Genomic DNA, 12,719 nt, shown 5'->3' with positions numbered 1-12,719 from the left:
GGAAACCCAAAAGTGCAATGTCTGGTGAATATGGCAGATGAGTCAGAGCTTCCAGGCCAGGCTGTAACAGTTTTTGCCTGGCCATCAAAGAAACCTGTGATCTTACATTATCCTGATGGAAGATAACACATTTCCTGTTGACTAATTCTGGACACTTTTTATCAAGTACTGCTTTAAGTTGACCTAACTGGGAGAAGTCCTCATTGGAATTAACTGTTTGGTTTTCTGAAAGGAGCTCATAATAGAGGACTCCATTCCAGTCCCACCATATAAACAATATCACCTTCTTTGGATGAAGACTGGACTTTGATGTGGTTGGAGGTGCTCATTTCATTTACTCCACAATCTCTTCCAGTTCACATTAGTGTACAGTCTCCACTTTTCGTTACCTATCGCAATTTGTTTTTGAAAAGGAGCATTTTATTAATAGTTATATTTCAGTAGAGAATTGCATGTGAAAATATGAACAAGGTGTGTTTTTTTCCCCTCATTTAACTCAGGTGGAAACCAAACATCAAAGTGATTAATATAATCAAGATGGTGAAACGACTTTCAATGTTTTGCTTTTTTTTGGATATTTTGAGTATGTTGGCTATCTCCCACATGATAAAACATTGTTGCTCTCAATTAATGTCTAGACTTGATCTCTATCAGCTTTAACTAGTCTACTCGACTGCAAAACATCACCCACCAAGAAATCTCCAGCACGAAATGTTTGTTTTTTGTTTTTTGTGTGTGTGTGTGTTTTTTTGCTGTGTTGGGTCTTCATTGTAGCATGCAGCTTTCTCTAGTTGGGAAGCACCAGCTTAGTTGCCTTGAGGCATGTGATATCTTAATTCCCTGACCAGGGATCAAACCCGTGAACCCTGCATTGGAAGGCAGACTCTTAACCACTGAACTATCAGGGAAGTCCCCTGATGGGTTTGCTTTTGATAGCTCTCTTCAGTCTGTACAAAGTTGAGGAGCCCACAAGAGGAAGAGAAGGAGAATCCAAAACTGAAAACATGAAGCATAACTAAAATGCATTTTCTGCTCAACTAAGTAGTGCCTGATCAGATTATTTACAGAAAGTTGACCCCATATCTCATAAGGATGTGACACTGAAGCCCTAAACTTCTGTCTTGTTCTACACACATGTTCACAGACTGTAACCCCTGCCTTACCTTCCACAAGGTCACAGGAGATTTCATCTACTCCAGAGAAGAGAAGATTGTTAGTGGAAGAATTATGAGTAAGAAGACCATATCAGAAGAAGATGATCAGTTCTCAAGAACACAAAGGCTCACTCTATATTTCCAGCAAGATCCATCATTCACACCTGGAGGCACTAAGAGCTTGAGAAAGGCACCTTATAGATTATAAAACACACTGCTGATACAGTTTCCTGAGACAGAAGTCTAGAAACTTACACAGAGAAGCAAGAATGTCAAATTACACATGGCAGTCCCAGCCCAGATACGATCATGGGAAGCCCAGTGCTGCAGGCTACAAACCTGGGGCTATCCACCAGAAGCCCAAAGGTAAACCTGCCATTCCAAAGTGTCCTAAAACTGTGATTCTCTTTGGGAATCACTGCTATGTGTTCAGTTCAATAGGTCGGTCATGTCCAACTGTTTGCGACCCCATGGACTGCAGCATGCCAGGTTTCCCTGTCCATCACCAAGCTCTGAAGACTGCTCAAACTTATATCCATAGAGTCAGTGATGCCATCCAACCATCTCATCCTCTGTCATCCCCTTCTCCTCCCACCTTCAATCTTTCTCAGCATCAGGTCTTTTCCAACAAAGGTCAGTTCTTTGCATCAGGTGGCCAAAGTATTGGAATTTCAACTTCAGCATCAGTCCTTCCAATGAATATTCAGGACTGATTTCCTTTAGGATGGACTAGTTGGATCTCCTTACAGTCCAAGGGACTCTCAAGAGTCTTCTCCAACACTACAGTTCAAAAGCATCAATTCTTCGGCACTCAGTTTTCTTTATGGTCCAACTCTCACGTCCAACTCTCACGGCTACTGGATAAATCACAGCTTTGACTAGATGGACCTTTGCTGGCTGTTACTCAGCTATTTGATCCTAATATTGTTGCAATTACACGAGGAGTAAGAGTAATGTCACCCACCTAAAAGAATACTGATAAATGCAACAAGTCCAGCAAAAAAAAAAAAAAGTGCAAAATAAAGGCAGGTTATTACCATCTAAGTGTCTGGGTTTTATCTGCTGAGAGACAATGTCTTTAATAACCCAATTGAGCAAACAGACTCACAAAGGAGTAATGCCAGTCCATGGCCTATAGCTTCTACTCTTCTCTCTATTCATGATCCTAACCCTCAACTAGTGAGGAATAAAACAACTGAGAAAATATTCACTATCAAACTTGAAACTTAACCAAATTAAAACTTTCTAGATAAGCAGGCACCAGATCAAAAATTGTTCCCCAAAACTCTTCATCTTTGACATCAGTCTAAGTTTGATTTGTGAATATTCTTTCCACAAAGCAATTGAAAATAGAGTTCTTACATCTTCATAGGAATTCTTCACAACTATGAAACCATGATTTTTAAAAAGAGTCCAATATAAAATGAAAACATTTGATCAAGTTTCTACAAGAATCTCAGAGTCTCTGGGGCAGACATTTCTTGGTGGAGTCCTTGGTTTTCAGTATCCTGAAAGCATTTGACTTTTGAGCCCCATTTCCTGCTTCTTAGGAGAATGTCTCATAGGGTTAAGTGCTAAAATTTCCCTAGTCAGTATAGTTTCTCTGTTACATTTCCACACATACTTAAAACGTTTCTTACCTAACTCCACCAACTCTGCTTCAAGAGAAAAATTAAGAAAACGAAGAAAACAGAAACAAGCTATATCAAAGGAAAAAATGCTTGAGTGAAATATATAAGCAGAAAAAAATGAGCTTGTGGGAAAAATGAAGGGGCAATTTATCTTCAGAAATGAGGGATCAGGTGACAAACAGCAGAGCTGAGACAGATCCAGAGCTAAGGAGGAAGAGCAGTGAATCTGGGAAAATAATAACCAGATGGTTATTTGGATTTGGATGGTTATTTGGATGGTTATTATGGATGCTAAACATAACCTCACTCCTCCTGACACAGTGGTCTTCATCCTGACTACACCTTAGCATCACCTGGGAGGAGTTAGGAACACTCTGAGGCCTGAAGCCAAGCCTCCAGAAACTGGTTTAGGTTCAACTGATTAAAGATGGACCCTGAGGTTCCCTCTCCCTGGAAGATTCTGGATGTAGAAACTAATCCCATGGAAGCATCTGCTATTATCCTGCATCATCAGGGCATCTGGGCTTAGAGGGGCCATGAACCTGCTTTGAAGGACTTACAAGTACCACAGAGGGTTTTAACTCAAGTTATATGTTACACATCATGCTTCTAAGCAAACTCCTTATGAACCAAAACTCTTGAGACTTCAATGAGGAAATTCAGACCTTCCATCGGACACCACAGAAAATAATAAATGTTTATAAAATATTGTATTTACTAAAAATATGAATCAAAATTTATAATGTTACATCTAAAGTGGGGGAAGAATTAGAATGGAATAAGGATGCCAATCTTCTTTAAAAATAGCCTCTTTTATTGATTTGACTTTGGAATTGTGAAAGCATTTTACAGAATTGTAATTATAAAACAATCAAGTTTTCAAAATTAATTTCTTAAATTTTAGAGTAAAATGAAGTAAAAGCTATATCCATCCAGTAGATTGGCAAAGTTATACAAAAAAGAATTATTAAAAGTGGTTTTTAAAGAAATTATTTGAAAACACATACCCTGTGTAATAAGCCTATCTAAGAACAATATGAACAGCAACAACAACAAAAGCTTCCAAAAGTCACATTACTGTTAATAGTGTTGATATTATAAGATTTTTAAATGACTAATTATGTTGGTATCATTGAGAACTGGGATTAAGTTAAGCTGCTCGGTCGTGTCCGACTCTTTGTGACCCCATGAATCATAGCCTGCCAGCCTCCTCTATCCACAGAATTTTCCAGGCAAGAATACTGGAGTGGGTTGCCATGCCCTCCTCTAGGGCACCTTCCCAACCCAAGGATTGAACCCAGGTCTCCCACGCTGCATGCAGACTCTTTACCATCTGAGCCACCATTAGGCATGGAAGAAAAGAGAAAAGATGATGAGAGGAAAAGAGATACCAATCTAAGAGTAAAAAGATAAAGTAAAAGCACTACTCTCTGGAATCTGATTTCGACTGGAAATACCCATATAAACTCAAAGTCTGTTTACTATAAACAATGTATACTAGCTTTGTCCAATGAAAAAGCTGAGAAACAATAGCCAATTCAACAGCAATGAGCACCCCTAATGCCCAGACCATAGTCTCTAAATACCATTTCCCACTAGAAGGAGCCATGGCTGCTTGGAGAATGGAGATTCTAGGGCTGGGGCAAATTTGTACTTAATGATGCACAGTTTTTTGTGTGTGCAATGATAAACTAGAAACTTCTTGTCACATGAGAAAGCAAAAAAATTAGCAGATTTCTACAGTATACACAAGACAGGAGTCCTGGGAAGAGACCTATTCTATCCTTAATCACAGAGGCCGGTTTCACAAAGGGCTTAGAAAACTCGTCGCTATTTATAGGCCATCATGGCAGAACAAGAACTCTTGAGAAAAGTCACTTCTAAAAGCCAACTTTTCTGAACAGTAATTCAAAAGTTTCACTTCTAAGAAGAATTTTTAATTTTTCACCTTTTTGAAGGCAATCTTTTTTTAAAAAAACTAGTCACCTATTTCCTTGACTTATCAAAGAAAATGGATTGAGAGGGATAGCAGGATGAGTGAAATAGATGAGGGAAAGGAAGAGGCACAAACTTCCAGTTATGGGGATGTAATGTACAACATAGGAAATAAAGTCAATAACATTGGAAAATTTTGTATGGTAACAGAGTAACTAGACTGATCTGGGTGGTCATTTTATAATGTACAAAAAGATTGAATTACTACGCTATACACTTGAAACAAATATAATATTATAAGTCAATCATACTTCAATTTTTAAAAAAAAACTTTTCAATGAGACAGTAAAAATACAGTTTTTTTAAATGAATTGAAAGGCATCACCCTCATATATGTCTCAAGGTCATCACTGTGAATATTTCTAACATCTGATGGCTAATGCTATGCTCTCAAAATCAGCAAGGCAAGTTTGCTCTGCAGGCCCCTGGCTGCTTGGCACAATGCTCTCTCCTCTTCTCCCTTGCTGTGTGGTCCTCAGTGGTTGCTCTCAGCCCACAGTATCTTTGCCACCAGCAGCCACTCCTCAGCCTCCTGGGTTGAGCAGGAGTGAGGAACACATGGAAGAAAGGGTTGGGAAATAAATGCAAAGACCACTCAGCTCCTGGGGAACCAGCCCTGAGCCCAGGCACAAAGTCCACTGTGGGACGCAGAGGATTCTGTTACTTCCTGCCCCTCAGCTGAGCTCCAGAGTGAAGATTTACACAAATACGTGACTTCCTACAGCCTCTACCTAAAAGAGAGACAACCAGCAAAAGGGGCCTTGGACAAAGGTCAGTGATTAGACAAAGCTGGCCATTTCTAAGGTTCCCAGGAAGAGGACATAAACCATGGTCACTCCTCCCCACTCAGGGGAGGAGAGTGAGTGAACCCAGTGAGGCTCTTCAAGGTCACCCCATTTACACACCAGCAGGTAGAGACCTCATCTCTCAGAGAGAAGCCCTGATGACCTGGGAAGTGGTCTCTGGGTCCCTGGTCCAGGAAGAGTCTTCAGGCTCCTCCTCTCCATCCTGACGGCCCCAAGCAGGGGATACCTGTTCTCCCCACCCAAGGTCCCCATGGGGGTGCACAAACGGGACAGGCATGCAGAGAGCTCGCTGGCTGTTCTGTTCTAATTAGGGGTTACCAGCACATGCTCAGGTTGAACACTAGCCTGGTACTTGCTTCCCCAAGCACTATGATCACTCCTCAATTCTCACAGGACAGAGGTTTCACACTTTGAAATTGTAACCCCAGAATCCTCCCCCTGGACTGGTATCACCCTGATTCTTCCCACTGTGTGCCAGGAGTGCCTGTGCTGGTCACAGCACTGTCTGGGAACCATGGGTAACCCAGGAGTTGTCCTGTGCACCAGAGAAATTAAAAGAGGGCAGGGGGTCATAAAGTAAATGTGTTCATGTTTTAGAGAATCCTGAACTGAGTTTAGATCTTCCACTATCTAAGACTAACACCACTTAGGAATGGTAATGAGAGGAAGGATAAAGGGCTCCTGGTCCATCTGAACACAGCATGATGTTGCTGCTGGCATCAACATCCTAGTCAAATCTGGCATCAAGGGACATGGACACCTGAACTCTACCCTCATTTACAGTCCCAAACCTGACTTCCTGCTCCAGGAAATTCTTAGCATCCTATTTATTATCTTAAGACAAAGTTCAGGATGCATGTGTCTGACACCATGCATAGAAAGCTCTAAAGACAAGCCTTTCTGACCCTGGACAAGCTCTTAGGCATTGAGATGAACAGACTTGTAAGTCAGAGTGCCCGAAGTGGAACTTCAGTTTGCTCTTTATGCTCAGTGTGACCACGGGCATCCCATGTAACTACTTGGACTGTGTCCTCTATTCTAAAATAGGGGTACTATGTAACCTACAATTTCATTGAGTTAGTCCAAGGAATAAAAATGATATTACACATAAAGTGCTCAGAGCAATTCCTGATACATAACTTATTTTGAGTACTACTTATTTTGTTACTACTGAAGAGGTGGCAAGAATACACAGAAGAACTGTACCAAAATGATCTTCATGACCCAAATAATCACAATAGTGTGATCACTCACCTAGAGCCAGACATCCTGGAATGCAAAGTCAAGTGGGCATTAGGAAGCATCACTACAAATAAAGCTAGTGGAAGTGACGGAATTCCAGTTGAGCTATTTCAAATCCTGAAAGATGACACTGTAAAAGTGCTGCACTCAATATGCCAGCAAATTTGGAAAACTCAGCAGTGGCCACAGGACTGGAAAAGGTCAGTTTTCATTCCAATCCCAAAGAAAGGCAATGCCAAAGAATGCTCAAACTGCCACCCAATTGCACCCATCGCACACACTAGTAAAGTAATGCTTAAAATTCTCCAAGCTAGGCTTCAGCAATATGTGAACCGTGAACCTCCAGATGTTCAAGCTGGTTTTAGAAAAGGCAGAGGAACCAGAGGTCAAATTGCCAACATCTGCAGGATCATCAAAAAAGCAAGAGAGTTCCACAAAAACATCTATTTCTGCTTTATTGACTATGCCAAAGCCTTTGACTGTGTGGATCACAATAAACTGTGGAAAATTCTGAAAGAGATGGGCATACCAGATCAGCCTCTTGAGAAACCTGTATGCAGGTCAGGAAGCAACAGTTAGAACTGGACATGGAACAACAGACTGGTTCCAAATAGGAAAAGGAATATGTCAAGGCTGTATATTGTCACCCTGCTTATTTAACTTATATGCAGAGTACATCATGAGAAATGCTGGACTGGATGAAGCACAAGCTGGAATCAAGATTGCCGGGAGAAATATCAATAACCTCAGATATGCAGATGACACCACCCTTAATGGCAGAAAGTGAAGAAGAACTAAAGAACCTCTTGATGAAAGTGAAAGAGGAGAGTGAAAAAGTTGGCTTAAAACTCAACATTCAGAATACTAAGATCATGGCATCTGGTCCCATCACTTCATGGCAAATAGGAGACAGTGGAAACAATGGCTGACTTTATTTTCTCAGGCTCCAAAATCGCTGCAGGTGGTGATTGCAGCCATGAAATTAAAAGACGCTTACTCCCTGGAAGGAAAGTTATGACCAACCTAGATAGCATGTTAAAAAGCAGAGACATTACTTTGCCAACAAAGGTCCATCTAGTCAGGGCTATGGTTTTTCCAGTGGTCATGTATGGATTTGAGAGTTGGACTATAAAGAAAGCTGAGTGCTGAATAATTGATGCTTTTGAACTATGGTGTTGGAGAAGACTCTTGAGAGTCCCTTGGACTGCAAGGAGATCCATCCAGTCCATCCTAAAGGAGATCAGTCCTGGGTGTTCACTGGAAGGACTGATGTTGAAGCTGAAGCTTCAATTCTTTGGCCACCTGATGCAAAGAGCTGACTCATTTGAAAAGACCCTGATGCTGGGAATGATTGAGGGCAGGAGGACAAGGGGACAACAGAGGATGAGATGGTTGGATGGCATCAAGGACTCGAGGGACATGGGTCTGGGTAGACTCTGGGAGTTGGTGATGGACAGGGAGGCCTGGCGTGCTGCGGTTCATGGGGTTGCAAAGAGTCGGACACGACTGAGTGACCGAACTGAACTGAACTTATTTTGTTACTACTGCACTGCCAATAGTACTGTTGCTGCCACCACCATGACTACTGAGTATGAGCCCCTGTTACTGCTACTAGTACTTCTAGTACTACAGAGGATGAGCTCCCTTGTTTTAAGGTCCTCTACTCTCCACTTCTCTGCCATGACCGCCCAGTGACCAGCCTCCTAAAGGAGGGGCCAGGGCTCTACCAACTGACACTTGACACAGCCCCCTGGCCTGACCTTTCTGGATCCCAGCAGGAAGTGTTCCTGGGGCTGGACAACTTTGGAATCAACACCACCCTGCCCTTCACAAGGCACTGCAGTATCTCAGTGGTCAGAGCTCTCTCTCAGGTGGCACACTGCCCCACACACCTGTCACCACCCTCCAGCACAATGGTCAATCCATCTTTGTCATCAACGAGAACTCCATCCCCCAGGACCACCCAGTCACTTGAGAGCTGACAGACTCTCCATCTCTCCAGTTGTGTGCGGCAGACTTCACCTACCCAGCTGCCCACTGCCCGCAGGCCCTTCAGTACAGCACAGCCTTTAAATAAGAGACATGCCGCCCACTGTAAACCACCTGGCCCACCCACATCACCTCAATGCAATGGACTGACAGCTCACACCTTCTCCACCTAAGACACCCCTTTCACAGCAACTGCATCTTCCATCCCTCCTGCTCTCACACACTCACAGCCCGCTCGTGTCCCTAAGGCAGCGCTAAGGGACCACGGAGAGCACGAGTCACCCAGGGGTTCTGCAGCAGACCGCCAGCAGGTCAGCCAGAACAGGGGGCTGCCAGCAGGGGGCCCCAGGGGGACTGTCCTCTGGGGGACTGTCCTCTGGGGGATCTTGACCCAGGATCTTCAGGGTCATGGAGGTCACTGACCTCACGGCTTCCTGTCTCTGGTTTTCTCCTGCACATCCCCTCCTCTACCCTCTGCCAATCCCAGGTACCAAGACTCTCCCTTCAACCAGCAAACCACCCCCACAGCCAGGGACAGAAACCAGCACAGGTGGTGCACGGATTCTCCACAATTCACGCATGGTGAAGTTGGAGCTTCTCCCCACAGGGGGACTCTGGCCTGGGTGACCTGGCGCACGGGGTGGGGCACAGCCCAGGGAAGGGTGTGCTCTTGGAGCTCTGGCAGCTCCTGCCCAGACTCTGGGCCCCGGGTCCTGTTCCTTTGGAACGGGAGAGGTGATGATCCCTTCTTAGGAAAGCATTTATCAGAGGTGTCCCGGGCAAGGTACTTGCTGAGTGACTATAAAATGTCTTATGTTTTGGGCTCAGGTCCAAGTTTACTTCCTCCAAACCATGAGGCACATATTCCTTGAGGTTGTAGGATCTTCTTTTTCTCAAGGGTCACTTTTAGCAATTATATCATTTACTGAGCACTAACAATGTCCTAATATGGTATAAAAGGTCTTTTCTTATCATGTCATCCTTCAACAATACTGTGTTTTAACTAGTTAAAAGAAAAACATTGGCTTGGCAAAAAAGTTCATTCAAGTTTTGCCATAAGCTGTTATGTGAAACCTGAAAGAATTCTTTGGCCAACCCAATAGTAATCCCCTGGAGCATTTGTCCTTTAAGCACCTGTCCATTCTGAAAGTAAATACAACCGCTGAACTACATTGTGATTCACAGACAAGTTTTATCTTCAGACCTTAAACCACTGTCCTCTCTCCCCACCATCTCATCCATCTCAGTACTGATCTGCATACACTGAGAAGCAATGCACAGTATGAAAAAGCCTTTACCTCAAGAAATGTAAGTAGTCCCAAAACGAAATAGAATTTCCAGTAACACTTGATGATTGCTCTCATTAAAGAAGGCTCCCGTGCAGCTTTCTTGGCTCTCAAAACCTCTCGATCCCAGTACCTGTGATGAGAAACAAACCACGGTGAAGAGCAGCCCGGCTACAGGTGAGACGGGGGAGGGGCGGAGAGGGAGCTGAGCCTTTCCTGCAGTTGCTCTGCGGGCCCCGGAGGTGCTGGCTAACTGGTCACAGGGCACCTGAAGGATGAGCAGTGAAGACCAGAGCACCTGAAAAACCACCAGACCAGGCTTTGAGGGAAAAGTCCCAGTCTCAGGAAACAAGCTCCTGCCAAGCTTTGCTGGACTCACAGGTCATGAGCAGATCAGGAGGGCAGACACCCTCCACCAGGGGCCCCACCTCCAGGGACAGAGCTCGGCCTCCAGGGCCATGGCTGTGGGTTGCCTCCATGTCCACATAAATGCACAGGGAACACGGGCTCCCCCAGTCTCCAAAGTGGGCTAAGCCCAGGGTCGGCCTGAGAGGGTGAGCATGCAGTGTCAGGGGAGGAGGCTCAGAAGAACCCAGAGGAAGCAAAGCCCACCCGCTCAAACCTTTAGGCACATGTGGAAATTCTCCCTCTCCCTCCCCTCCTCCCTGCTTCCTGTGCTCACCCTTGCAACTCTTCTCCAAGGTGCTGGGAGCGATCTTCTGGAAGCACTGAGTATAAGTCATCTGGTTTTAATTTCCGTTCATGACCAATTTTAAACAAGGGGTTTAGCCACCTGTTAAAAAGTAAAAGAACAGTGACATATATCTAAATTATACAGCTCTAATTAGAATCCTACAGTGATGGGCTTTGTTAAAAAAAAAACTATATTTTAAATATATAGAGATATGGTGGAATAAGTAGATATGCGTTAACACACTCACACACAGATACACACACACTCCCTAACTCTGTAGGCTGAGAGGCCCCAGAAGCAATGACACACAGGTAGCAAAGAGCATTCTAGTTCCCCGATTTTGGGGTTTTGTTTAACATACAAAATTACAATTTTTTTCTTGTGAAAAGAACTTTTAAGGTCTACTCTCTTATCAGCTTTCAAATATTCAATACAGTAGGATTAACTATAGTCACCAGACTGAACATTACACCTTGAAGAAAGTGAAAGTCGCTCAGTCATGTCCGACTCTTTGTGATCCCATGGACTATACAGTCCATGGAATTCTCCAGGCCAGAATACTGGAGTGGGTAGCCTTTCCCTTCTGCAGGGAAACTTCCCAACCCAGGGATCAAACCCAGGTCTCCCACATTGCAGGTGGGAATTCCATTGACTATACAGTCCATGGAGTTGCAAAGAGTCAGACATGACTGAGCGACTTTCACGTTCACTTTCATGAGGATGTAATGTCGAGTCTGGTGACTATAGCTAATCCTACTGTTTAATTTGTTTTATAATGGAAGTTTGTGTCTTTTGACTCCCTTCACCCAGATCTTGGCTTTGTAATATCCTTCTACCCTAAAATGAACCAGCTGAAGAAATGGCTGGTTCCAAGGTTGGGGCAGTGTGTGTTAGCACCTGATAATTCATTTTTTTTTTTCATTTATTTTTATTAGTGGGAAGCTAATTACTTTACAATATTGTAGTGGGTTTTGTCATACATTGACATGAATCAGCCATGGATTTACATGTATTCCCCATCCCGATCCCCCCTCCCACCTCCCTCTCTACCCGATCCCTCTGGGTCTTCCCAGTGCACCAGGCCTGAGCACTTGTCTCATGCCCAACATTAAGCTTTGGAGACATCCATGTCAAAGACATCCATCTCCAGTGAACACGTGACAGCTACACAATGAGATAAAGAGCCAGGTCACCCCACCCATGAAGTTACCGCTTTTAGAAAGCTCTGGTTGACCTGATAACAGACTATCTCACTGACTGCTTGCTTCTCCCTTCCCACACTTTAATTCCCGCTCTTATATTTTAAATTTACCAAAAAAGAGTGAACCATTAAAATCCTAGACACCCCACCCTCAACCTCAAAAAGGCAGAACCTCAGGTCCAGGCTTGCACATGAGCTTCCTCTTTCTCTCTCTAACCTCACTGTGTCACCCCAGGGGTGTCCTGTACCCTCCGGGGCATGTGAGTAATACACCTTGGCATTTCAAAGTTCCCTGATGGTTGCTGCTGAGACGTGTCTCACAGTCCTAAGGGCCACAATGGCTGGTCCAGCCAGCCCTGACTCCAAAAGAAGAATTTGTGGTGGCTATTCATAACTGGTATGAGATCTGTTGAGCAGAGCCCCAGGCATTCCCAGCAAAAGCTTCACTATCTACAGGTCAAGACCAACAGGCAGAGAAAGTCCTAGATGGGCCTGGGACATCTTGTGCCATAAAATAAGGAAGACTCAAGGAACCATGAGGATGAGTGGAAAGGACAGAGACGCTTGAATGGCTCTTGCTAGACAAATCTGGGATACTTTGAGCATCAAAACAAATAAATGGCAATAAACCCTAACCCAGTAAATAATGAAAGAATCCATGAACTGTACTGCTACATAAACAGGAGAGAAAGGAAAGCTCTTGAAAACAAATGCAAACGAG

At 43.8% G+C, this 12,719-nt stretch overlaps 1 protein-coding gene across 1 annotated transcript in view; it reads right to left on the bottom strand.

Annotated features, from left to right (window-relative positions):
• The window catches only part of LOC136144144 (ATP-binding cassette sub-family C member 4-like), a 140,643-nt gene that overhangs the window by 120,412 nt on the left and 7,512 nt on the right, over positions 1-12,719 (bottom strand). Inside the window, exons 2-3 of the mRNA XM_065901804.1 lie at positions 10,786-10,896; positions 10,116-10,236 (exon numbers count right to left, since the gene is read on the bottom strand). Coding sequence (XP_065757876.1) covers positions 10,116-10,236; positions 10,786-10,896 — 232 coding nt within the window. The remainder of the gene's footprint in view (positions 1-10,115; positions 10,237-10,785; positions 10,897-12,719) is intronic.

This window comes from Muntiacus reevesi, chromosome 11, assembly GCF_963930625.1.
Source record: "Muntiacus reevesi chromosome 11, mMunRee1.1, whole genome shotgun sequence".
NCBI lineage: Eukaryota > Metazoa > Chordata > Mammalia > Artiodactyla > Cervidae > Muntiacus > Muntiacus reevesi.
Note: the sequence above shows the minus strand (reverse complement) of the source record. Positions and strands in the feature narration are given on the sequence as shown.